Below are 25,575 nucleotides of genomic sequence, written 5' to 3'. Positions count from 1 at the left end.
TAACCTTCAATAATGAAAACACAGTCTGCTACACACCATTGCCTTTCAACTGTCTTCTTTGCCATAAAATAATGTCACTCTAAATATAGCTGCTTCTCGAACAATCATACCATTCTTGATTTCTGCCATAGAGACTGATATTTCAATGAGAATAACAATATGTTCCCCTCAATCAATGTGGTGAATATCATGATAAACTTATTAAAGTCCATTATGAAGAACATCAGGACCTCAGGAATTGTTCCTGCCAGAAATGGCCTTCTTACCCAAGTGTATATCCCAACTGCCTGCAGTGAGTTCATCATGACACAGCATGATAGATGCAGGCTTACAAATGAGTATGAGATATGCAATCAGATTGAATATCCTAGTGAACCCTACTGGCAAGCCAGATGCGTTTCGTGGCATCGATTGGGTTCTCGAGTATGATAATCTGCTCACAAAGGTTAGAAGTATCACATAGAATGGTCTGATGTCACTGACATGAATATCTAGGATAAACATGGTGGCGAAGGCCCGAACTATACAAGGGACCATATCATCGCAGAATCACCCAATATTCTTGTGTATCAAAGCTGCACTCGCAATGCGGAGTGCAACTACCATTTGAATGGATTGACCTCGGCACATGGCAGCAAGAACATCGTGAAACCGCTGAGAGCGTTACAAGCTTACATGCAGGTGCATCACACAAATAAAATTTGTGCAGGGCGAGCAACTTGCTTCGACATTCGAGACATGATTGATAGGGGAATCAAGTTACTTCTTAGTACAAGCATCAACGAGGACACTGCAACACATAGTGCAGATAGAGAAATAGATCAGGAGCTGAGGGCTGAGGATCTCAGTGTTGAGGATGCTATCTAGACAGATCCACTCTGATGTCAGCCATAGAAGCGCGACACGGGTATTGCAGCTAGGAGCAGATTTGCTGCTAGAATAAGTGTATCTATCAGTATCAATAATAACTGAAGAATGCCACCTGTTGGCATACCTCGATCGTGATCAGATGCAATGAACAAATGATCAGATGTCAATGCAGCTACCACACTCATTGAGTTGGAATGAATGTCTGCTGTGTGAACAGATGCTGATGTCACTGTCATGCTGTAAGGTGGCCAGCATGGCTGCCCTCACTATGAATCCACTTCCCTAACATTTGACATCGAGTTCAGGGCGAAACAGATACATCGAGACAGGAGTACGGATGGTCTACATGAACGATGCACTATGGACCTCGGGATGCAACCTCAAAATGGACTGTCATCTCCAGCAAAGTTCTCCTGGTGCAGTGTACAGTTCAGATTGTCATCCTGCAACTCAGGAGCAGAGGCATGGACAATAAGCGAGGGTTGCCCGATACAGAACGAAGCAGGTGTTATCACCCTGGACCAGGGAACATTGGGATGGAACATGTCAATCAGTGACTGAGGAGGCAAGGACAGAAGCCGATCCAAGAGAGCTGACACCGACTGGCAGTCAGGCAACAAGGGTGAAGCGGTGAGGGTGTGAAGGTCACTGACCCACCCAAAGGAATTGGTCGGAGGCACCTGCATTCCGGACTGAGTCAACTCCAAGTGAGCGGCATCAGCAAGTTCCTAAATGGAGGAGTCAACATGAATGCATGAGAAGAGAAGGGGCAGAACACATACTAGAAGGGATTGGACTCTGCAGCACCACTCATTCCACTCAACCACAGTGGGATGTGATCTGGTCTGGACATGTACATGTTCGACAGAGAGGGCTTCAAGAAAAAGGAGAACCAATGGATCTGCAAGGTATAAGCTGATCTGGGCTCATCAAGGGTGGTGTTCAATGTGTGTGACATGGTGGAAAGTGAGATGGGTGGAAAGTTGCAAGTACTGGGAAAATGGGGAGATCAGTGGTTGAGCTAGTGGACATGTCCAAGGACTGCAGCTGTGGACCAGATGAGGTACTGATGGGAGACCATGTCCAAGATGAAGCCAGAGAAACCTAGCACACAAGCACAAGCAAAGAGGCAGGTGGAACCATTGGGGCAGGTCAGGCAGGGTGTTCGATGAGCAAATGGGATGTCTCCAGAATGAGGACAAGAGGATTCTGTGGTACAGAACAACCACTGGGGTGGGCTTTCAGGAACTGCAGTGAGTGGAGTGCAATATGGGTGAATAGTGACCAAGGGATTCAGAATGAGATGTGATGGAGTGGTCCACAGTGGTGGCCCTCCAAGGGATTCAGAACGAGATGTGATGGAGTGGTCCACAGCGGTGGCCCTACAGGGGATTCAGAATAAGATGAGCAAGATGAGGTAACCCTCTCCTCCACAATCTACTACTCCTACTTCTCAGTCTAATCAAGCTCTTTGCTCAAACGTGCTTGACTGACCACCGGGACATTGCCACTGAGACAGTGTGCTCACCTCCTGAGATTCCTGTACTCTGTCTAGAAGTCATTAGACTCGCTCCGGAACCATTCTATCACACATATCTCGTGTAATCACCCCAGCCCGTACACTCTACATGGCTGCAGGCCTGTTGGCTGCCTTGTTGATCCATTTCTTCACCATCTTTTACATTTGGCTCTTGTGTTGCCTCTAGACACAGACTTTCCCTACACTGTTCCCCCTTCATCCCACTCAGTTGTTTGCTGTCCTTTCACAGCTAGCTGAGTACTCACAATCACATTTTCCAAAGCCCACTGCAAGGGGGGAAAAGTTTAGGAAGGTGAAGACCTGAAGCCAAGTTAGGGCAGCCTAAGCCCTTGCCAAGGAAAAAGTGTCAGAAAGATTGAAGTCCCCGGACATAGACACCTCAGCTTCATCAACATTCTCAGCAATGCCAAGCATCTCAGACAAAACTTTCAAGGAAGCAATCAAGACTGCGACTGAGACCACGTCTGACTCCGGAGTGACTACAGAGAACCTATACCCCAAAATCCCTATCGACAACACAACAGTAGGAGTTGACAAATACAAACTGTTGACATACGATGACATGACTGACATAGCATGGCAAGAAGATTCGATACTATGAGACCTGTCTGCAATTCTCCCGGGCACTTCACGGTACCAAAACAAATGGTGACAGTGTGATTTGAGGTATGAAAATGAAAACACACACTCTCCTATACACCCAAAGGAATGTCAGGTGAGATGGACCTGACAGTGACTATACAGCAACCCCCAGAACTGGTAACAGGGACTCGGTCAGCATTCACTTTGCAAATACCTATCTTCACAGTGGCCAGACACAGTGGGGAATCTGGCTCTGGTAATGGAGGATCCCACAGTGGCAGCAGAGGAGGGCCAGGAAGCAGCAGAGGTGGCAGAGGCAGACCAGGCAGACCAGGTGGTGGAGGTGAACCAGGATGAGGCAGAGGACAAGGACTGGGACAAGCTCTGGGAAGGGGTTTCCTGATGCCAGCCTGCAGACAGAAGATTGTGCCAACATTTGACGGTGAGCCTCAAAAGCTCTGTCGATACTTTGATGATCTCGATGAACTGGCAATACAGGCTGGGCTTACAGGAGCACAAAAGGTCTACTACTCACTGCACTATCTCACTGTGCAGCAGGAAGAGTTATGGTCGATGGTCTCTGTGGCAGCAACAGCTGACTATCCTATGTTCAAGCAGCAGATCTTCGAGCTGTACCTCAGGGTGGAGGGTGATCGACTCTACACTGTTGAGAATCTAGAACAATGTGTCACTAAAGCACTTGCCCATGGCATTCACACATGCGCTGAGGAAGCAATCTATTTCTGTGAGTTCGCCCTGATCATGAACTACTTGATCAGGATGGGCCAAGTGTCACCTGCAGCCCAGGATGAGCAATATGTCAGAGGATTCCACCCATTGAAAAGGTGACCATCCTGCTCTGGTGCAAGATCCTCCACCTGAACCACCACCCCAATAATCTGTGGAGCATGAAAAATGTACATGATGTGGCTCAGAAGACTTTGGTGGGGGGAGGCCTAGTTGGGGGTAGCTATGGAATCCTTGGAGGAGGTGTGAATGCCAGTGGTCTGGGACCCACCTCGGCTGCCCCCACAACAGCCTCTGCTATGAATGCCACCAACAGAATGACCTCTGGGGTGACTGCGACAGCCATCAAGCAAGAGTCTGGAAAAATTGCAGACCTGCAGAAATTGGTAGAAGGACTAACAAGCTTCTTACAGAGTCAGGCTCAGTCCAACACAGATGGACAGGGGCACTGGGGAGGCTATGCATTACAAGGGCTGGCCAATACATCTGTGGCAAGGGTGGCAGCAGAAGCACCCAGAAACATGATGGGCTACCCCATGAACTGCAACTGCAACTACTGCGATGGACCGGACTGCTTCATGAGTTGTTGCCCCCATGTGGAGGAAGATGTCAAGGCCGGAAAGGTATATCGTGATGAGAATGGTTGCATCTGACTGCCGGACAGAGGATACATTCTGAGAGCATGCCCCAGGAGCAAGATGCAGAATCTGGTCAACTCCTGGTACTCTCAGCACCTCAGATCATCTGCCCTAGGGACAGCTCAGTCCGCTGTGACTCCACAATCAAGAGACAAGCCACCGCACCAGGTCAATATACTCGAAGAAGTATGTGAGGTCAACATGGCAGTTATCGATGAGTCAGGGAATGTGGACAGGATGGAGCATGTGTTTCAGGCAACAGACAATGGCCGATAAAGGGTGCATTTTGATGGGGTTGAGGTTATGAGTGGCAAGCCTGGAAAGGACAAGGCTGGACCTGGGAAAGGGCATGGAGCACAGAAGGGACTGCCCAGAATCAAGGCTAGTTTACTTCTGAGGGAGGTATTCTGGCCTTGCAGCCTGTCTATGGATATCGCACCCCGATTGAAGAGGAGAAAAATGTCCCCAGGCTAGTCAGAAAGATATTCAACCTACCTTTAACAGTCACCATTGGAGAACTCATGCAACATGGCCCAGAACCGTGGAAGCACCTCAAGGAGCTGATCACCCTGAAGTGCATAGTGATGACTGCTTGGGTCGAGGATGTTACGGACAAAGATGAAGTCAGCGTAGGCAAGGAGAGCATATTTCTAATGGTCTCCAAGACAATGCTACCTATGAAGGGATCACTCTCACTCTGGGTTGTCGAACCAATCATCGAGAACATGCTCCAGTGCAAATGTATCCTGGACCAGGGTGTGCAGATATGCGTCATGTGGAAGGATGTCTGGGAAGATCTTGGAGCCCCTCTCAACCTGGACAGAGTGATTCTTCTGGAGACTGTGAACACCTTGGTGATAAAGATGGTCAGGAAGCTGCTGTGTGTTTGGCTCCACTTCAGGTCAGTTGTCATTGCAGTACAAGTTCAGGTAGTGCACCATGCACCATTCAAAATCTTCTTGGGTGGCCGTTCTTTGCTACAGCAGCTTGCGAGACTTGAGACTTTGCCTCCGGAGAGCAGCAGATCACATTCACAGATCCACACTCGGGGAAGTGGGTCATAGTGTCAACAAAAGCTCAGACCATGCAATGGAAAGTGGATCTGAACCTCGTGGGTTTTCACAGGTCGATGAATTGGGCATAGCTCGAGGAGACATGATATTAGGATTGTATTCCATGTATGTGCTCACACCACCATGGACTATTCAACAGAGTCTGGAGGGGAGAATAGGCAGATCCACAGAAGAGACATGCCTCGAGGAGAACAAGGCTTGCATGAAAAAGAGCCGGGTATTGTCCGAAACTGCATCCATTAGTTCCACATCACCTTGTGTCCCATGTAAAGTTACTGAATCTGAAATACATTTTTCTTCATTGTACAATGTGGGGCAGGAGCACATGGATCTTCAGAGCAGGTTTTGGACTGAGGAGATGAGAGTGTGGGGTCATGGGAAGATGGGGTGGGTCACAGTCGAGAAGCAAGAGACAGAAGTATTCACCTACAAGAAGGTGGCCGACCAGGTCAAGCCCATGGTGACTACTCTACCAGAAGAGTTTTGAATTGCATGACAGAAACTGGCGAACCTGCTGAAAGGGCTTCCAACCTTAGCGGTGTGTCCACCTGAATTTGAACCTTGGAGAAGGTACACGTAGGAGAGGCACAATGCACTTAATGCTGTGAGCAATGGTTTTCTATGGCCAGAGGAGGTCAAGCTAGCAGACTTTGTAATGTGTGAGCACAATACAGCATTCACATGGGCAGTTCCAGGAGGAGTACTTCGATCCAGTAGTCATTCTGATGGTAGAACACATCCCGTGGGTGCTCAAGAACATGCCAGATACCACCAGGAATATTCGAGCAAGTGATGCAGATTATCAAGGACAAGATCGACTCTGGGATTTATGAAGGTTCAAACTTATCATATCACTCGAGGTGGTTCTGCATCATCAAGAAGGACAGAAAGTTGCGCCAGCTGGTATATGACCTGCAGCTGCTGAATGGGATAGCAATCAAGGATTCAGAAGTTTCCCCAGTGGTGGAGCATCTCACAGAATCTTTTGGGGCTCAGGGGTGTTATGGAAGCCTGGATCTATTTGTCATGTTTGACCAGCGATCCTTGGACTGGAAGTCTCGGGACTTGACATCCTTCCAGACTCCATTAGGGTCTCTCCAGCTTACCTCGATTCCTATGGGATATATCAATTCAATGCAGATCATGCATGGCAATGTGACGCATATTCTACGGGATGAGATACCCAAAGTTACAGTTCCGTTCATTGATGACATACCAGTGAAGGGGCCCGTGACACATTATGAGCTCCCGAAGGGTGGGTACGAGACTATCCCTAAAAATTCAGGAGTTCAGCAATTCATATGGGAGCACTTCCAGAATATGAACTGAGTCATTCATCGGATGAAACACTTCAGGGAAACCTTTTCAGGCAAGAAGGATTACCTATGTGTCCCGGAGGTGGTCATTGTGGGGCACCAATGTACATATGTAGGGCAGCTTCCAGATGAAGCCTGAGTGCAGAAAATTCAGAACTGGCTGCAGTGCGAGATGGTCTCACAGGTGAGAGGGTTTCTGTGGACATGTGGGCTTATACAGATCTTTGTGAAAGACTTTGCAAAAATTGTGAAGCCTCTTACCACCCTGCTCAAGAAGGAGGTGGACTTCAAGTGGTGAGATGAGCATGTTCGAGCCATGCAGGTACTCAAGGATGCAGTCATGAACTCGGGGGCCCTGGCCCCAATCAGCTATACTTCAGGGGGAAAGGTCATCCTCACCATCAACTCATCTGTAATAGTGGTGGGATTCATTGTTTCAGATGGATGCACAAAAGCGAAGGTGTCCGAGCCAGTTTAGATTGATTATCTGGAATGAATAGGAATTGAGATACTCACAGGCGAAGATAGAACTTTTCGGACTATTTAGGGTGTTGCGAGCCTACCGGATCTATCTCATCAGGCTCAAGATATTCAATGTGGAGGTAGACACAAAATATGTTAAGGGAATGCTCCACAATCTGGACATTCAACCTAATGTGACAATCAACCGCTGGATAGCTGGGATTCTCCTTTTTACTTCAACCTGGTGCACGTTCTGGTGGCACAACATGGGGTGGCAGACAGACTTTCATGGTGACCCAGTGATATGCTCAACCGCATCCTGGCCATGAGCAGTGCTCCTAATCAAACCCCTACTGGTGGAAGGTGAACTGGGGCTCTGTCCATCCATGGCCCCTTTGGGCTACAGTTGCAGGAAACTTTAGGTGATAATGCAGTGACAGGCTGCTGCAAGTCGTTCAGCTGTGTTGCTTGAAATGGAGTCGAATTTGCCAAATCTCAGACCGGTGAGTGTCAGACTCAACTATGTGAATGCCTCTGACTGGAAAACAGTCAAAAGCTGGAATGTGGGGGTGTGTGCATGTGGAATGTGATTGGTGACTTCAGTACTCATGAGCTGTGATGGCTGAAGGTCTGGGCTGTGGCACGAGGACTTGCTATATCTGAAAGTGCTGGTGAAGCACTGACAACAAAGTCCTAATTGTCTCTGAACTGAATCGAGTGCTGACGACAAAGCCCTAATTGTCTTTGAACTGGCTCAAGCACCGATGAGCAAACTCTGAGTGCTTCTGACTGAATTGAGCACCAACAATGAGCTCCTGGGCATCTAGCTAGTACTCCCTGTTGGAAGTCATACAGACTTTATGTTCAGTGAGACACGGACTTAGACATTCCGCACACATTTGCTTATATAATTATGTAGCCACAAGCACGCTCGATCTTTTTCTGCTACCTCAGCACTCGCATCATACATCGAGGCTGAGATAAGTACCTACTGGACTCCTTACATACTTTTTACTCATACACTGTAGTCACTCATTCCTACGTGTCTTACAGGTATTTTATATAGCACTCGCATCATACATCAAGGCTGAGTCACTCATTCCTACATGTCTTACAGCCCTCAGAAATTTTGACCTCGGACAATAGGTTATGAGCCCTGTGGCTACACACTAACCTGTCCATTCATTCAAGCTTCCACTGTGCTCACACTCCTTAATCCTTCTCTCTTCAACTGGCACCCACACCGGCACCCACACCAGCACCTCCTGCACCACAGTCTACACCTTCTCACTCCACACCCTCTCACGCCATGTTCAAATCTGTTAAACTCTCTCTCAGCTCAAATTGTTTCTATGACATTCCATTCCTCAAGGATGATGGAGCAAATTAGCAGCAATGGAAATCCATCTCGAGATGGTGCTATGCATCAGAAAGCTCTGGAACATCATCCAGGGTAAGGAAGCTCGACCTTCAGATTCTGAACCTGACAAGCAGGCCAAATGGGATGACAAGGATCAAGACACAAAGGTGCAGATCACACTCATGCTCAAAGATATGCCTCTGAGTGGCATCATGTACGAGAAGATGGTGGTGCCTGTATGGGACAAACTCACCATGTGGTATGAGGGGAAGGGGAAACAGATGATAGCACACCTCATTGGTGAGCTATTTTGTGGTACCATCTCTGATGAGACCAGTATGGAGGCACAGCTTGACAGCATGGTCCAAAAGGCCAACATTCTGGCTGCCCTCAGACAGCGGCTCGAAGACTCGCTGATTGCGGTCACCATGATCATATTGCTCCCTTCATCATATTCAGTACTTTGCACCATCCTCATGTTGATGAGCAACAAGCTCACCACAGAGACGGTCACAAATCAGATCCTTACTAAAGAGTGCGAACACCTCAAGGAGGGATCGCAGCATGCGCTTGCTGCCAAGCTGTCAGGTATGCCATCAACATCAAAGTCGAATGGGAAGCAGCCAAAATCTGGCAAGAAGTGTGGCTATTGCCACAAGCTGAACCACATGGAGGAGGAGTGCTAAAGAAGAAGAGAGACGAGGAGAAGCAGGAGGAGAAAGAGGGTAGCGATGACAATGAAGACCTCACAGTGAGGGTCGCATCCACCCGGGGTATCACAGCATCCCCCCCTCCTCTGACTGTTCATCATCCATGTGCTCACGCAGTGCAGCCTACCTGCCAACCATTGGATTCTCAACTCGGGCTCAACGGCATCCATGAGCTCATGCCGTGACTGGTTCATTCAATTCATGAACCTTACCAGCTGTGGTTCCCACAATTCTGCACAGTACTGCTAGAAAAATTGTGTATATCCCCTCCACACACTGTATAATTGTAATATATGAGCAGATGCTTGTCATAAAGATGTAAAACAATGCACGTAGCTGTTGTAATTCCTGTAGAATGTTCCTGCTACAATTGTAATTGAGTTGTAAGTCCTGTAACACACTTCTGCAGCTGTTGTAATATCTCATCAGTCTTTGTAGAATGTTTCTGCTAGCATTGTAATTGAGTTGTAAGTTCTGTAAAACACTTCTGCAGCTGTTGTAATATCTCATTGCTCTTGTAATAAAGATGTATAAAACAATGTGCATAGCTATTATAATTTTGGAAGAATTTGTAAAATATTGTAATATGTGTGCATCTCAGTTGTAACCATTGTGGAATGCTTCTGCAAATAGTCTAATGTCTTAGCAATTGAAGTTTATTCTCTCCGAAATATTTCTGACAGGCATTGTAATATCTTGCACTTAAATCATGCTGTCTGTAGAAATAACTTGCTAGCACTATAATAAGCATAAATTGACTAAATACACTATGCTTATTTTACAGCATTGTCATATTCATGCTGCATTGTAATACATTAATGATTGTATAAATTCTCTTGACATCATTCAATTGTTACAATATGATTACTTTTTGCTTGCCTTATGCTAATTGTTTTTCAAAATCTTTTACAATGAAAACAATGAAAATGATCTATTTATTTACAGGGTTATATAATCTAGTCATCCTCTATAATAGAATCTTCATCACTATCATCTGATTTACTTATGCTATCCTGTCCATCTTCCTTATCAATAGACTGCAACTTACTAAAGTTAGCAGCCCATAAAGGCAAATGGCCATGGTGAGTAAGGATAGGATACCACATTCCAGTAAACTGAGCTGCAAGGTGCTCAAAAAGTGCAGCTTGCTTCTCAGCATATGCCTCAAGTCCAGAGTGCACTGCCTTAGGAGCATCACCTTGATACTGACCTTGCTTTTTCCACCAAGCTGTCTTCCATCTCAAATATGCAAGCAGCCTTCGCATCTCCTCTTCAAGAAGTTGAATTTCTTTATCCCAGTGCTCTGCCCTTGCCCTTGTCCATGCCTACTCAACTCGCATGCTGTCATTGAACTCATTCATAGTGGCCTCTCCCTCACCAATTTCTCTGCCATCAGCCTGTGCAATGCGCCAAATCCATGAAAGCTCATAACAACCTTCTCCAGTGCCCTGCTCATCACGTCCAGGGTCCGAGACATCCTTATCAGCAAGAACCAGATAGTGAAGCCTCCAATCACCCTCTAGATCCAAAGTACTGAGTGCAGCCCATGCAGAACGATAACTTGCTGTAGCATAAATGATCATCCAGGCAAAGTGATCATATACAGTTCACATTCGAGTGTTGGCCTTCTGCCCAGTGCCAGAGACATTGAACTTGCAAAACTGTTGCACATCAGTGATAATGCAATGAAGGCAATGAATGTGAGCAAGGGAGTCTTCAGCCTGTGCAAGGTGCAGGCATGTCTCTTTGTTGACCAGGTCATGAATGATATTGAGGATGTGGTATGAATCAGGCAAGGCAGAAGGCAGAAAGAGTGAAAGGTCTGAGCTTGTGCTTGTAGCCTCTCCAGAGCTGACAGAAATGTCCACATCAAGTGACGGAGGCTCCACACGCAGCTGAGCAACCATTGGCATGTAGATGTCTTGTAGAGATCACCACTGTCACACACGATGGCTGAGAGTATTGAGCTTCTCCTGATGCTCAGCATGGCTCATGTCACTCTTCCCTGAGCTCTTTGACTGGAAGTGGCCACTGTAAAGCAAGTCAGCAGACATTCACATAGGGTATGGTGAGACTTACATTTGATCCTCGAGCTCAATCCTGAGTTGTAAGAACATGCTTGCTGTCACTTCATGAGGGGCAACCTAATCATGCTCCGCTTCAGCTGCATCTTTTTGTGTGAGCTGTAGATGCAACGAGCTCATTGAATGTGCTATGGCATTATTGTGAACATAAAGATCATCCAAAGGAACATAAGACATACTGGAGGATGGCTCTTCATATGAGTCCGGCTTTGCATTGTGATCTTCGTCCCAAGCCTTTACAATTTTTGTCCATTCCTGAATGACTTTCAGTGAGAATGTGTCAGAAAACTCGTTGAATGCCTCTCGTTGCTTTTTATGCATGGCAACAGCCTCTTCATAGCAATGGCGAAGATGGTGTCCTGCAGAAATAACAGCATCAGGATTACTTGCACACTCGCATTGATTGTTGCTTACTGAAGTTCATGATCTTGGACCAATTTCAAGCTCCCCAGTGATCATCGAGTACCTCCTACCACATTGCAGAGCCCATCTCCTGTGCACTCAATGTGATTGGATTCATGTGTGACCAACTTGACTCAATGCCTTCACCATACATGCACCCAACTTTTGACAAGTAGTTCAGTGAGTAGCGCATGTGGTCAGGACCATGAACAGGTATGTGGTTCTTCGGAATACCCCAACGAATATGGACATGCCCCAGGTCGAGCTTGAGATCCTCACAATATTCTGCTGTGTGCTTGGCGAACTTCTTGTTGAATTGACAGGTGATGTCATATGTGACCATCAGCCAAAGGAGTACGAGGGCAGTGAGGGTGGACAGAATGAGGTAGTCTATGTTGCAGAATCTGGAGAGGTGAGTCAGGAATGCATAGATACAAGCTAATGAATTTTGCACATACTTCTCACCCTTCTGCAGGTCCCCGACACCTTTTCTACAAACCAAGACATGCTGCACACAGAGAATGGCACCAACTCCGGATGCCAAGTAGCCATTCTTGTGCAGGTTTGCCTTTATAATAGTGTTATGTTCAGCGGAGCAAGTATTTTTCTATGCAACAATGCAACAGACATCAGATTCTGAGATGGTGGAGCAGATATATCAGATGCGAACCTCTTCTAGATGGGCGTGTACACTCAACATGTGCAAGATACTTCGATTCCTCAACAAAATAAGCCCATCTGGGAGCCAGATGATTGTCAGTGAGGCCTTTGTCCTTGCAGTGAATGTGAAAGTTGGCATCAACCATGAGAAATAATGCATAAAGCCATCTACACAGATGCTCAGCAGGTCAAGACAGTGAAGTAGAGATTGACTTATGAGACATCTGATGGTGCACTTTCCCATCCTGCTGGTAGGTTGCAATCTGGGTGTGGACATGCCAGACACTCAACAGTGAGTTCACCCTCCTGCATAGCTTCCACTCTGGCTGGATCATGCCCACGTGCAGCTCATTTCAACATCTTCAGATGGCACCAGATGCATACAACGTGAGACATCTGTTTGTATCTGTTTTGTATAGGGTGTTCAGTGTCCCATGTTCATGGAGTCATAACTGATCAGTCTCACCAGAAGGTTGCAGCTTCCTGAATTGTCGGTGACATCCTGAAGAGTCTGATAGAAGTCGTACAGGTTCATTTTCCCTTGCAGTGTAAGCTCGTGAAAGAAATCAAGAATGTCGAAGGTAAATGCAGTTTGCGGCCATGTTGTACTAGCAGAGAAGAAGTGAGTGTGCAGGAGTTGCTGCCATTTGTAAATGATGCCATTCTTCAATGTTCCACATTGGCAGAAGTGCACATTCACTAGGTGAACCCCATTGATGTCACATATACAGATTGCACATGGAGGAGATGGGTCTGAGCAGGAGGCACCAGCATGACCAAGCTGGTATATCAATCCTAGCTCTCGCAGTGTAATCTTGTCAAAAACATTTGAGATCCACTGCTGAAAAACATCATTAGGCATACTATACATGAGGTGGTGAGTGACATACCTCTACATATACAGTGTAATGGAAAGGAGGCATGTCTTGTGATGATGCAGTCTGTACAGTGGAGGCACTCATCTGAGCGGTCCTGACAGTGTACAGTTCTGACATTGTCGCATCCAGGGCACTTTTGGTCTGCTGTGGTATCCCCCAGTCCATTGTGACTGAGCAGCTCATCCAAGAAGAGCTGGCGAAATGGAAGCCAGCTGGATATTTTCTCCTACCGGTTTGAAATGCATCAGTTCAGATGAAATGAAAATCAGACACTTACTTACTGATGCACACTTGTCGTGCCAGTTTCTCTTTAGCTGTGCAGAAGCTTTCTGAGGGCTGCCTGTTGCATCCTCCACTCATTCTTTCATGGATAGGTCAGGAACGGCAGTGTCTGACTAAGAAGGATCAGTCTCGACCATGTTTGACTGGACAGCAACCTTGCTGGCCTTCTGTCCAAGGCTGCTGAACTTCGTTGCATGCAGCATAAAGGTCTGCTCAGTCGTGTGACTCTTGCTCGGAGCACCATCAGAAATTTGAACGTGCTTAGTCTTCTTTTACGCTCGAGGTTGGTATAATACATATCACTTTGATGACATCAGTGTAGGTCGTGCACATGAAGTGCAGGTGTAGAAATATTGTCAGAAAATGAACACAGTGTAAGACGAGGCCACAGTCCCAATGAGCATTGGTGAGCATGATACGACAAAGATCAAACAGCGTGATCGGGGTTTTTTTTAGCGCTCTCCCTCGGCACACCCCAGGCACCCAAATATCGTTCGGAGTCACTGAATAAGTGCACTGTTGATCAGTGGCATGTGGCAAGTCCCCAGTGCCACATGCCATGCTTGCCATCGTACATGGGCTCGTGCTCACCATTGACAACAGCAAGCATGCATTTTTCAACAATATAAGCTGTGTCTTAATGTGCTTTCTCGTATCACTCATTTTATAGAGAAATGAGCTCTATTACATGGTAAACATAAGTGAAAGCACAAACATTTAAGGTATAACTCTTGAAGTGGTTGCAATCCTTAGATACCAAAATTCTCATGGATGAGTAAGCAAATATGCACCCTATTGGTTTGAGATGTGCTTGTGAGATGTATGTCTGATGCCCAGAGTGGTAGAACTCACCTGAAAGCCCCGGAATGTGGACTTGAGACAAGTGGTGTAGTCTCTTCAGCATGCCAGAGAGGTATGTAGGCTTGAAGTGCACTTGATATCAGTATAGTAGCATGTTAGAATATGCCTCAAGGGCGAAAGAATGAATACAAACGAGATATGCATGAAGGAGGAATCAAACGGGCGTCAATGCTCACCAAGCTTGATATTGCCCCTCCCAAGTGCCAAAGAATGATGAGTGTGGAAGGATGTCACTCATAGTGATCCTTTAGGCTTGAACGCTGAGAATAAGTCAGCATTGAATGAGATTCAGATGTTATTCTCATTACTCACCTTCACTGGTCTCCGAAGGCATTCACCACTCCTACATCTCTCCCTTCCCATCCTAAAGCTCCTCTTCCTTCAAATATGTTTTGAAAAAGCATTCTTGTATGGCTCCATGTACTGCAAAGTCCCCACTGGCTTTTGGAACAGCTTGGGGATGGCAGAGTGTTCGACACACTCGCAGGGTGTATGCACTCATATTTCACATCAACAGTGAGGAAAAAATACTTAGATATGCTCAGGAATATCAGGAGACTTATCAGACCACATGAAGATGAGTCCCGTTGCATATATGACCAGGCATCCAACTAAGAACCCCCTCCTATGAGCCAATGCCACTGTGAAAGATGTTGAAGATGAGTTTTGTTATCTGTGAGATTTCAAGGGGATTGACTTGCATTGTGATGCTCGCACAGATACCGTAGAACAGGTGCAGTCACTTAGAAGAGTGCAGGAGGAGCTGGGAAGTGGTGGGACAAAGAAATGAGCAAGAGGAGATGGCTCGGGGATGTCACTGAGGCTAAAGCGCAAGGATCAGTCAACTCGCCACTTACATGCCTGCCACTGCAGACGATGCTCAGCATGGGTACTGTTATCCACAAGGATGGCAGAGGGTAATACAGAAGCCATATGACAAGTGCAGTTACCTAGAAAAGTGCATGAGAAGCTGAGGAGCAGTGGGACACAGAAATGAGCAAGATAAGGTGGCTCGGGGATATCACCGAGGCTGAAGCGCAAGCATGAATGTCAAGTGGCATTGACTTGCTGCTATGCAAAGTGCACTGCTCCGCACCTACTCCTCAACCTGATTTTCCTGTCTGCAACTGTTTTTTTAAGCTCTTTGCGACTTCGAATCTTTGCTGCACACACTTTCAACATGCCTCATGCTGTGCTCAAGATACTCTGAAATTTCTGGCCCATCGATTTCCTCGGACAACTCGTGCTGGCTATCACTCTAACACCACTCTGATGCTCATGCCTTCTTCGAAATCAGGCTGTCTACATCTACTCTTTGCTATCAACATGCCTGTGGAATATGGACTCCTTCTCAGAAAGTGTACAAACAGCTCTTGTATACCTGCTTGTGATATTTGCAAGCAACATTGCTGCAGAATGTAAGTGGTGCAATAACGAAGAACGAAGTGTATAACTAAAGGTACGCTTCATTACATACGTTACAAAATGCATACTTCCTGACACATTTCTATGCTCCACAACCATCTACAAGCATCTGAATGATGGAGAAGACTTTGCCCAGCCAATACTTTGATGAGAAAGGCTCAGAGGAAAGAGGGATTGCTGTGGTTCTGGTGAGTTTATTTAATATCCTACATGTCATTTTTATTCTTCCTCGGGTAGTTGCATGGTCACTTCTGGTCTTGTGAGCCCTGTGATCCATCCACACATGGGGGTGCCCATGATAATAATGAGCTACAGCCTGGAACGGGACCATGCGAGCGCTCATCATTGATGTAGCTCGGACATCATGTATGAAGAGCAATTCTGACTCTCCATCAGAAACAAAGATGCATGATAATAAAGCGTGCGCATCAGCTCCTCACAAGTCTGTTGCTGTGGCAGCTTGTGGCAAAAACTTATAGCGGTTGCAATCTGCCAATATTGGCAGGGGGGACAGTGGCAAATTCAGCCTGAATGTGTCAGGAGCAGCTGGGCCACAGCATAGCTTGGCATTGAAGTAGGGAAGGTGGGACCAGATGCCTCACCCAGTGATTGGTGCCAGGTCTCGATGCTGTGACTCACCATCCTCAGCAGCACTGCAACCAGGCAATCGTGCCTGTGGTTGGCATCAATGCTGATTGAAGGTGGGTCCAATGTTACCTGAGAGTCTCCCTCCATGCTGTCAGGAGAGTGCCATGGTGAGCTCAACTGATCGTTGAAATGAGCTCGGTCATCACTGTGATGTGCATCGCACTAGGAAGAGGTGAAGGATAATGGTGTTCAGTGGCATCTGGAGTGAGAGCAGTGTGAAACAGTGAGACGTGGATGACTCACAGGGTGGCAATGTCCCACCAAAATGTACACCCCGTGGCTCAAACTAGTGCAAATCATAAAACTAAATAGCGAGAAGGATACGGGCTCACCTCATTGACAGGACTTTGGCTGTGTTCAGAGTGCCGGTAGCTCTAAGAAGGCTGTTGCAGCTTTGGAACATGCACCCATGATGATAGTGTCTGCGGCTCCTGAAATGTTCACTGTGCATGGAGTCACCAACCAGCTGAACACCTCTATCATGCCCTCAGCTCCCAACAAGTCCACTGCACCTGGAACATCTGACCCGTTGAATGTATATGTCTCACCCAGTGCTCTCGACAAGTTTGCTGCACCCAGAGTGTCCAATGCATCAAATGTCTCTCACACTCTGAAGCCTTCCTCAGTGCGAGGAGCATCTGATCTGTCCACAGTTCCCAGTACTCCTAACGCATCCACTGTTCCTGGTATATCTGAGCTGCTGTACACGTCCACTGTGCCTGGAGTGCCTGAGCCACTGAATGCACCCAGTGTACCTGAACCTCTCAAAGAATCTGCTGTGCCTGGAGCATCTAACACGTCAGATAGAGCCATGGCATCTGGTGCTCACAACACATCTGCTGTGCCTGGGGCACCTGAACTATCAAACATATCCATCAACCATGGTACTCCTGATGGGTTCGCTGTGATCAGAGTGTCTGATGCATTGAATGTCTCCCATGCTCAGAAGCCATCCTCAGCATGAGGCACATCTGACCTATCAGATGTGTCTATCACACTCGAAGCTCCCAACACATCTGCTATGCCTGCAGGGAATGACCAGCTGAACACATTCATTCAGCCCAGCACATCGAGTTCATCTGCTCCACCCAGTCTTACTGTCACACACGGAGATGACTTGCCTAAATGGATCAAGAATAGTCAGATGTATTTTCAACATCTCAAAGCTGTCAGCCAATGGCAAGGTCTCATTACCGAGTGAATTGCTTTTGAGCATCAGCTGGGCTTCCTGGATGGCAAGTCATGTGCAAACTGGCCTTCAACGAGAGGCCACCTAGAGGAAGTTAAGCAGTGAAGTAAGAAGCATCGCATCCTCAAGCCAGAGGCTGTCACACCTGGACCTCACCGACTCCGGACCTTGCTAGGTTGCCATAGCCGGTAGCCTCCGCAACCTAACAAGGTCCGGAGGTCAATTCCTCGCTATCTGCCAATACCACCGGCAATAGCGCAGGAATTTACCGTAAATGGCAACACTGATCAATGCGGCTGATAACGGTTTTCAGCCACGATCAGATGATCAACCACGCCTCGTGGCTACCGTCGGCTCGCACCTGGGCCACCGGATCTCCCCGCCCGCTGTCCCGGACATCGGGGCGCCGTGCATTGTCATCGCCACCGACAGCGACGACGAGCTCCCCCCTATATTCCTCATTTCTGGTCCGCTTTCTATCATTTCTTCTTTATGCATCAATTACCTTATATCATCATTGTATTGCCCTTACTATGTACTGCAATCACGGTCAAATAGCATAATAAAATGAGTTTTTCGTCACCAAATCAGCAATACAGCTACAATCCATGCTATCTATAAACAGACCACCAGGCAGGCCCATGAAGGCAGGAGATGCAGTGGGGTAGAGAGCAATATCACATCTACACACACATGGCATTCATACCTCATGGTTCGGCATTGACAGCAGCGGGCATGACATTTTCGATCTGAGCAGACTGCGCGTAAGCCTTGCGAGAACCCCTCTTTACCCCTTTGTCGAACCGAACTTTCCGAGCTCTCTTCTGCACTGGGATGGCAGTCCCATCAGCGGCAGCCACGATGTTGATGGATGACTCATCTAGAGGATGGCGGCACTTGGAGATTGGTGCACTTGTGAATGTAGCAGCATCTGCGTGAGGCCCTGAGCTCGGATCGACATGCGGACCTGCATTGATGAATACGATGTCGATCGACGCAGCAGTGGATGGAACGTCGGTGCTTGCCATCATCACCATCGACGTGTCATTCCCCCCGCTGGTTGCTATCATCGTCGATGCATTCAGCGCCATTCTGTGCACTGCGTCAGCTTGAGAGAAGGTGGCTGTTGCACCACCACCATCAACAGCAGCTGCAGTCCATTGCCTGTTGTCATCGTCGTTCGCACCGCTGCTCACACTGCCAACCTGGCGGACCGACAGGCCCTCATGATACTCCTTCAACCACGCATTGTACTCCTCGTCCTTCTCTATGTAGTACCAGTAAGCTGTTCCTGTCTCCCAAGCCGTGAGACAGAGCTGAACCTCCATGCGGGTGGATATGTCGCTCGGGCAACAGAATCTGGTGAGAGGCCACCCCTTGATGAGCATTCGGTATGGAATGGTGATGTTCATCTCAAAATTGATGTAAGTAAGCCGTCCGACGGGCCGTGGAGACCCTTCTTCTATGAGTGATGTCAGTATGAATGCAGAATGAAGAAATCTTGCCTTACTCAGTTTCTGCTTGATAAGAGCTGCCAACCGGCTCTTCATCCTAGTGGTCTCCTGGTTGTAGTTTGTAACAGCACCTATTGACTTCATAAGATATCGGACATACAGCGGAAAAATATACGTACCGTCTACCCCAGAAAGCACATATCCATCCATCCGGGCAGAAAAGTCAGCCACCGAGTTCTTTGTTGTGAACTCGATGAAATCTGAAAGGCGGTCATCGGTGTAGAATACGTGCGGGCTTCCGTAAGACTTAGGAGTAGAGCGCACGGCGAAGAGGATCGTTTGCATCCCCGTGCGCTCACTCAATGCCATGAGCTGCCACAATTCGAAAGTTAGCGGTGCAAATATGGAAACATATAGTGATAAATAATGCACCTCATGCTGGATGCTTGCGAGCGACCCACGGGCATCATTGAATGCCGCCTGCTCCATGTCGTGGACCGAGTATTTCTTCATCTTGCGCTCTGCCTGCAGCTCCTTGATGTATGGTGCGGCAGCCATAGCGCGCTCCTCCTTTGCCAACAATGCCCACTCCTCCTTCAATATTGGGGCCCAGTAGTCAGTCTTCCTCCGGGGCTCACCAGGTGGCAGTGCTGATAATCAAGGCAAATGAGAATCTCATATAGTAAGTTGATGTCAGATACACGTACCGTCATTGCGGCGCTTCACTTCACCACGTTGCCAGGCATTCCATGGGTTGACCTGTCTCTTGTAGACAGACTTGCGTGGCCGTTGCATGATGAGACGAAAGTAGTAGTCGACCTTGTGGGAACCGAAGCGCTCTCGCATCACCCGTGCCTGCTCGAGAATCATCTCACGAGCTTCAGACAGTGCTTGGTTTAGCGCCTCCTTTTGCTCGCGTCTGGCATTTTGCAAGTGCGCTCTTTCAGCTGCTGTCTTCGGGATCAGCTTGCATTTAGTTCTGGTCCTCCAAGGCCGACGAGCCTGTAGAGTTGCCGGACTCTTCCGCTTCTTGCTCGGGAGACGCTGCAGGAGATTTGCCACTTGTGCTGGAGACATGTCAGAGGGAAGCCCACACGTCAAGGATCAGCTGTCAAAGAAGTTTGATGGTGTGTAACACGAGACACGTCGCGCGACGGATGCGTCTCTGACAATCAACAAAAATTCACACGTGACTCAAATATGGAACATGATTTAATTCATTGAGAGAGCAGTAGATAGGATTTAAATGCGGTTCTTGCACAGAAAGTAGATATATTCTAAGTGCTTTGCTGGGACATCGACACCATGGAGGCGAGCAACAAATTCCTCTCTATTGCGGCTATTGGCAAATGCCGCAACCACCTCCACCCGCGCACGGTAAGTATAACTATGGGATGATATGTAATAATCAGCATACGTGCCGAGAGATGGTACAAGAAACTTCTCGTTGATGTCATCATTGAAACTGAGGTTGATGACACCAGTGCAACACGAACGCTGTTGATTGTGATCCCGACTATCGAAAGGAGATGGAGATGGAGACCGAATGTATGGAGTCAGTGTGAGAGGCGTGGAACACTGCTCAACAGTGTACAGAGCAGTCGTGGGCTTTGCATTGATGATATGGATCAGGGGAGCAGGAGACTCTTGCACTTGCGAAGGTCCGGCGTCCATCTTGACAGCGTGAGATCGAACGTTTGAAGGGATGCATGCTGCATGCGAAGGCATCTCTGAGTACGTGCCGACTATCTTGGATGATACCTCGTGCACATGTGTCTTGCTGGAACATGAGTTGGTCATGCGAGGGCCCTTTCCAGATAGTTCAGACGCCGACAGCAGCGTGTTGTCAATGTGAACAGTTTGCATGAGATCTGGAAGGAGGTTGAAGAGTGCATCAGTGATGTTAGTGAGAAGAGAACCGCCGTACCATTGAGTCCTTCTATAACGTGCTCCGACCGTCCCGTTGTGCCGTTTACCGCTACATAGAAGAGAAGTAGGTTCAATGAAAGAAGCAACGGTGAAAAGCAACTCACCGTCCTCATCGTCATCACCATTTTCATCAGCGCGAATGCTCTGATTCAGAATATCCATGAGATAGTTCTCGAACGTCCCTAGCCATGATGTTGGATCATTCAGAGACTCGTATGTTGCAGGCTCCTTATGCAAGAAGTGGGCAATGGCCTCTGGTAAGTTCTTGTAGGCCATAAACCTCACGTCTGAGAACCCGTGAACCTGTACATAACACTGCTTCCTGACTTTGCTGTCAGATTTGACAGCTGAGCGCTGATCGTTCAACGACAGACTTACCAGGAAAAAAAGATACCGGTCTTTCTGCCACGGACAACGACATATACATTCTCAAACTCTCGTGTATCCGGAATCACCTTTCTTGCTTCCTTCCAGAGAAGCAGACTGTGGACCATCTCCTTGATGATAAGGTCGTTCGGCTCACATGCATCGCCTGCGAAGCGATGAAAAAATGGCTGCAGCATGTAGACAGAAGTCGCAACGGTGTGATCTGTGTAGTGGATGATGACTGGAAGCGGGGAGGTGTATCCACCATAGCCAATGGGTGGACTAATGCTCATGTGGTGAGATCACAGCGTCACTATCTGAACGTTAATTTAGACTCACCGCGCATCATAGATACCAGGATGAGGACCTCCGAGAACAGTGATGTACTGAGAACCTCTATGCATGACGAGAGAGCAGGGAGGTGATGCAGCTGGGGAGAAAGAGCGAGGGGACACTGATATGCTTTGCGCAACAGTGAGTGGCGCAATGAGTTCTGCCATTGCTCGATCGCTCAACGCCATGAGCTGTGGCTGAACGACTCGTTCATGCATATGCGTGCTGACACTGATTCCAGCTCATTTCTCTCGTAAATTCTGTAGCTTGTGATGTTCTCAGTTCAGTCACTAATATATTTCATTTAATCTTTCATCATTTTGTGGCTTTCTAGAGCATTCAGCAACCGTTTTGATTCCGACAACATCTAGACAGCATGATTGATTGTACACGAAGCTACTCCTTCACAGATAACTCTGAGAGATAGTCTACAAGTTCCCCAAGATCCCCATTGACCTCATCATCCTGTGCTGCAAGTAGCTCGTCGTCCTCGATGCCCACCAGGTTCGTGCAAGTGAGCATTGTCGGAGTGATATGTGCACCAGAATCTGTTGATGATGCTGTCGAACCTTTGCGTTGTCCCGGTGACAGATCGGTCACAAAACCCTCAAGCTCTGAGAGCTGTTGAAGATGGGCAAGGTGACGTGCATTGATGTGGCGACGGCGCTCGCAAAACTCTTGAACGGCTCCATATAACGGTGACATCTGTTCATCCAGTGAAGTTAGCGCACGAGAGAAAAGGATTTCCTCATCAACAATTGATGTTTGCAGCCGCCGAGCTTCTATACCAACACGCATGACCTCTTCATGTGCACGATCGAGGCGACGTGCCTTCTTCATACATTCACGTGCAATTGGAGTGGCCCAGGGCTTTTGACGAATATCATTTTGAGTGTCTTGAAGCAGCGCAAACTCGTCGAGGAAGCTGTAGTGCGAGACTTTTGACCAGTCAAGGGTAGGACGTGGTGGATCGAGTGTGAGGGCCGCAGCGTTGTACGTCTTCACGGCATTGCAGATCGCCTTGCACCGAGTTTGCAGAGACTTTGCAATGTGAGTGCGCGCATGATATGCTGCGAATATAATTAGCCGACGACGAGTACAAAATGTGATGATACTTACCAGTCTGCGCAAGATTGAGCTTGTGAAGCTCAAAGAGACGCTGTATGACAAGGCGTTGAAGGTGTTCGAGTGCACGGTGATATCGTCGCTCGACAATATACTTCACAGTTTCCATGTACTCACGGTCAGTCGGTTGCCAGCGTCTCGTGATGCCCATCTTCACTTCCATGGTGGCAACATCATGCAGGAGCATGCGCTCACACTCCTCGCTGTAACGCCACTTCGTCTCGAGCTTCTGTGTGCATGACGCCTCAGCGTAGTAGTCGACAGTGCTGGTGGAGGGTAGGATAAATGTATAGTCAGATGGGATGGAACTGACGAATTGTGCATGCACATTTTCGACTTGCGCACGCATGGCACGCCATTCTTGAAGTTTCTCGATGTATGCAACGGCGTGCACATCCCACGGGTGTTCTTGACCCAGAGTTTTGAAATAGTGCCGCTCTTCCAAAGACCATTTGTCAAGATCTTCGCGGCTGACCGTGAGAGCTTGCATGGTATCGGCCAGTGCGATAGAATCCTCGTTGATGATCTTCAATGCCTGTACACAGTTGTTGTACAACATTAGACTAAGATTACCATATTTCTCGTCATCCCATTGCTGGAAGAAGAGGTCAATGAGGACATGCCGACGGTAGGGTGACGCATACCAGGTGACCAATGCGAGGCTATTAGATGCGCTAAAGAGCCGTTTGAGGGTCTCGCCATCCTCGAGGCCCATCCCCTTGATAATGTTCAGGTGGTTCTGCATCTGGCAAGTATAGTTGTGCGTGTATCCATGGAACGTGTTCACGCAGCACCGAGAGCCGCTTTGCAGCCAATCTGGCCCCAGCGAACTTCGTGCTGTAGTTTCCTGGAATACACATCCGATATTGTAGGGCACGAGAAGCCTGATGCCGAAGACTTCTAAAGCCTTGGCCAAGATTGCCAGGGGATATTTTGCACTGATTGTGACAATCATCAGCATGAAACAGGTTGCAATGCGTTGTAGACTCACAGTTCACCGCTCTGGACCATGTCCGTGACCCAGAGCATGAGGCCGTGCCTGCACGCAGCTACAAAAATGCCTGCCTCATCGAATATGGCCCACATATGCTTGTGATCTTCAGAAGCCGCTGCCTTCCAGTTGGTCGCACATGGAGCTGTCGTGACGTTGCCATCCTCGCCGTCCGTTGGATCCCCCTCTGCCATTGTTGAAATCTCCACGCTGGGCACATCGCCATCATCGTCGCTTCCACTCTCACCACCGTCCTGCACGGGCTGTCCACTGCGAGTGTCAACCTTCTTCGAGCGAGGCCTTGACTTCACCTCGTTGGCATAGCGATCGACGAAGTCCCGGGACAAGAAGTAGTCGCTCGTTGCAAAGCTGCGCATGTCACCGCGCGCACGGTTGCTGACCTCTGCGATTCGCTTGAGTGAGTTGTTGCCATCCATTGCGAAGATGCGCCGCCACTCGAGAGGTGGCTCCTCATCAAGTTCGTATGTGCAGGCAGGGCATGCATTCAGAACATGCCAGTTAGGTGTGTCTTGACCCAAGGTAGTGTTGATGCGCTTGCGAACCTCGCGTAGAATGCTGAGATAGATGTCGAACGCATTTGCGATGGCAGTGCGGTAGTGACGTCGGAAAGGGATCTTGTAGTAGTAAGATACGAGCTTCGCGAAGGCCTCCACACTAAAGGATGGCTTAAAAAGCCTGATACAGCGGAAGAGTTCGAGGGTGGAGAACGAGATAGCAAGAGATGGATTCACTGGAGATGTCCCGAGGTATCTGCTATGCGCGAGGGCCTCAGAAGCGGAGACGTCTTCGGCTCTGCGGCGTATAGTTGCTGACGTTGCCAGGGTATATATGTCAAGTGTGTCGATGGTAAAATCGTGAGAGGAGGGATTCTCGCTAGGCATGGCCACCATCGAATATTGTCATTGGAGGTAGGAGTCCACAAGACAGGGAAGTAGAGGCTTCCAGTTCTTGTCCATGCGGTCTACCCGTTGACGCCACGTCCGAGCATCCTTGTACCATCGTTCTCGCCACCTGGAAGGATGTAAGTATTGAGCAATGCTCGTACAAATGTTGCAACGCACCTCGAGCCCATAATATCTCTGAGCGCATGGACGAATGACTCATCCGTAGGCTCATCCTCCCAGTCTGCCTCCTCTCCTCCTCCATCTTGCTGAATGTTCATGAGAACATCCTGGATGTCCGCGCCACTGTGGTCAGGGGGCAAATCCTCGCCTCTAAGTTCTGCGATAATCTTGCGTGATTGTTGACTAAGTCCTACAACAATGATGCATCAAATATTAATATATCATCCACCGTAGTAAAGAAAAAATGTACCTGATGTCCTTAGAGCCTGCCTTTGCGCCGCCTTCTTATTCTCCTCCGTGATACCAGTCACACCCAGAGTCCGTGAGCGCTTTGAGGAGGTGGCTACGATCACACGTGGCTTGCGGCGTGGCTTGATGTGCCCCATGGCCACCACAGAGCTGAGCAGACGAAGCAGATGACGTCAAAGCGAGATTATCGGTGGCAAAGTGAAAAGCTAAGGTGCCGCGTTAAATAACTTGTCGCGACGCGTCGTGTCACGTGTCTCACGTGATGTGCCTGACACGACAAGTTAGAATACAAAATGACACTCCGATTTCTATACTA

General features: G+C 48.1%; 10 protein-coding genes across 10 annotated transcripts; 4 read left to right on the top strand and 6 right to left on the bottom strand.

Moving 5' to 3' along the window:
• Nucleotides 1–340: 340 nt before the first annotated feature.
• LAESUDRAFT_776592 (uncharacterized protein) lies at nucleotides 341–1,076 on the top strand (the record flags this gene model as incomplete). The annotated part of the gene is made up of 2 exons (XM_040913832.1): nucleotides 341–445; nucleotides 496–1,076. The coding sequence occupies 2 exons, from the start codon at nucleotides 341–343 to the stop codon at nucleotides 865–867; spliced, it is 477 nt and encodes a 158-aa protein (XP_040769753.1). The 3' UTR covers nucleotides 868–1,076.
• Nucleotides 1,077–5,054: 3,978 nt separating this feature from the next.
• LAESUDRAFT_641762 (uncharacterized protein) lies at nucleotides 5,055–5,441 on the top strand (the record flags this gene model as incomplete). The annotated part of the gene is made up of 1 exon (XM_040903691.1): nucleotides 5,055–5,441. One exon carries the CDS (start codon nucleotides 5,055–5,057, stop codon nucleotides 5,439–5,441), a length of 387 nt encoding a protein of 128 aa, XP_040769752.1.
• A 6,425-nt stretch (nucleotides 5,442–11,866) lies between these two features.
• Nucleotides 11,867–12,016, bottom strand: LAESUDRAFT_625428 (uncharacterized protein; the record flags this gene model as incomplete). Its single annotated transcript, XM_040903329.1, has 1 exon — nucleotides 11,867–12,016. A coding segment is annotated over one exon (150 nt), but the record flags the coding sequence as incomplete, so codon positions are not given.
• Nucleotides 12,017–12,085: 69 nt separating this feature from the next.
• On the bottom strand, nucleotides 12,086–12,388 carry LAESUDRAFT_620317 (uncharacterized protein; the record flags this gene model as incomplete). Its single annotated transcript, XM_040903263.1, has 2 exons — nucleotides 12,086–12,188; nucleotides 12,243–12,388. Coding segments are annotated over 2 exons (249 nt in total), but the record flags the coding sequence as incomplete, so codon positions are not given.
• Nucleotides 12,389–12,413: 25 nt separating this feature from the next.
• On the bottom strand, nucleotides 12,414–13,548 carry LAESUDRAFT_640833 (uncharacterized protein; the record flags this gene model as incomplete). Its single annotated transcript, XM_040903625.1, has 4 exons — nucleotides 12,414–12,623; nucleotides 12,667–12,791; nucleotides 12,898–13,282; nucleotides 13,309–13,548. Coding segments are annotated over 4 exons (960 nt in total), but the record flags the coding sequence as incomplete, so codon positions are not given.
• A 1,774-nt stretch (nucleotides 13,549–15,322) lies between these two features.
• LAESUDRAFT_710577 (uncharacterized protein) lies at nucleotides 15,323–16,239 on the top strand (the record flags this gene model as incomplete). The annotated part of the gene is made up of 4 exons (XM_040906776.1): nucleotides 15,323–15,382; nucleotides 15,763–15,883; nucleotides 16,027–16,078; nucleotides 16,128–16,239. The coding sequence occupies 4 exons, from the start codon at nucleotides 15,323–15,325 to the stop codon at nucleotides 16,237–16,239; spliced, it is 345 nt and encodes a 114-aa protein (XP_040769748.1).
• A 564-nt stretch (nucleotides 16,240–16,803) lies between these two features.
• On the top strand, nucleotides 16,804–17,502 carry LAESUDRAFT_754609 (uncharacterized protein; the record flags this gene model as incomplete). The annotated part of the gene is made up of 2 exons (XM_040911907.1): nucleotides 16,804–16,827; nucleotides 16,882–17,502. 2 exons carry the CDS (start codon nucleotides 16,804–16,806, stop codon nucleotides 17,500–17,502), a joined length of 645 nt encoding a protein of 214 aa, XP_040769747.1.
• A 1,508-nt stretch (nucleotides 17,503–19,010) lies between these two features.
• On the bottom strand, nucleotides 19,011–19,820 carry LAESUDRAFT_615370 (uncharacterized protein; the record flags this gene model as incomplete). Its single annotated transcript, XM_040903206.1, has 3 exons — nucleotides 19,011–19,258; nucleotides 19,361–19,553; nucleotides 19,614–19,820. Coding segments are annotated over 3 exons (648 nt in total), but the record flags the coding sequence as incomplete, so codon positions are not given.
• Nucleotides 19,821–20,423: 603 nt separating this feature from the next.
• LAESUDRAFT_754607 (uncharacterized protein) lies at nucleotides 20,424–21,880 on the bottom strand (the record flags this gene model as incomplete). Its single annotated transcript, XM_040911906.1, has 5 exons — nucleotides 20,424–21,052; nucleotides 21,109–21,159; nucleotides 21,215–21,432; nucleotides 21,489–21,758; nucleotides 21,816–21,880. 5 exons carry the CDS (start codon nucleotides 21,878–21,880, stop codon nucleotides 20,424–20,426), a joined length of 1,233 nt encoding a protein of 410 aa, XP_040769745.1.
• A 325-nt stretch (nucleotides 21,881–22,205) lies between these two features.
• LAESUDRAFT_641586 (uncharacterized protein) lies at nucleotides 22,206–24,827 on the bottom strand (the record flags this gene model as incomplete). The annotated part of the gene is made up of 4 exons (XM_040903670.1): nucleotides 22,206–22,879; nucleotides 22,929–23,872; nucleotides 23,926–24,110; nucleotides 24,186–24,827. 4 exons carry the CDS (start codon nucleotides 24,825–24,827, stop codon nucleotides 22,206–22,208), a joined length of 2,445 nt encoding a protein of 814 aa, XP_040769744.1.
• Between the last annotated feature and the right edge of the window lie 748 nt (nucleotides 24,828–25,575).

This window comes from Laetiporus sulphureus (genome assembly GCF_001632365.1).
Source record: "Laetiporus sulphureus 93-53 unplaced genomic scaffold LAESUscaffold_2, whole genome shotgun sequence".
NCBI lineage: Eukaryota > Fungi > Basidiomycota > Agaricomycetes > Polyporales > Laetiporaceae > Laetiporus > Laetiporus sulphureus.
The sequence above is the reverse complement of the archived record's forward strand: the minus strand, read 5'-3'. Positions and strand labels throughout refer to the sequence as shown.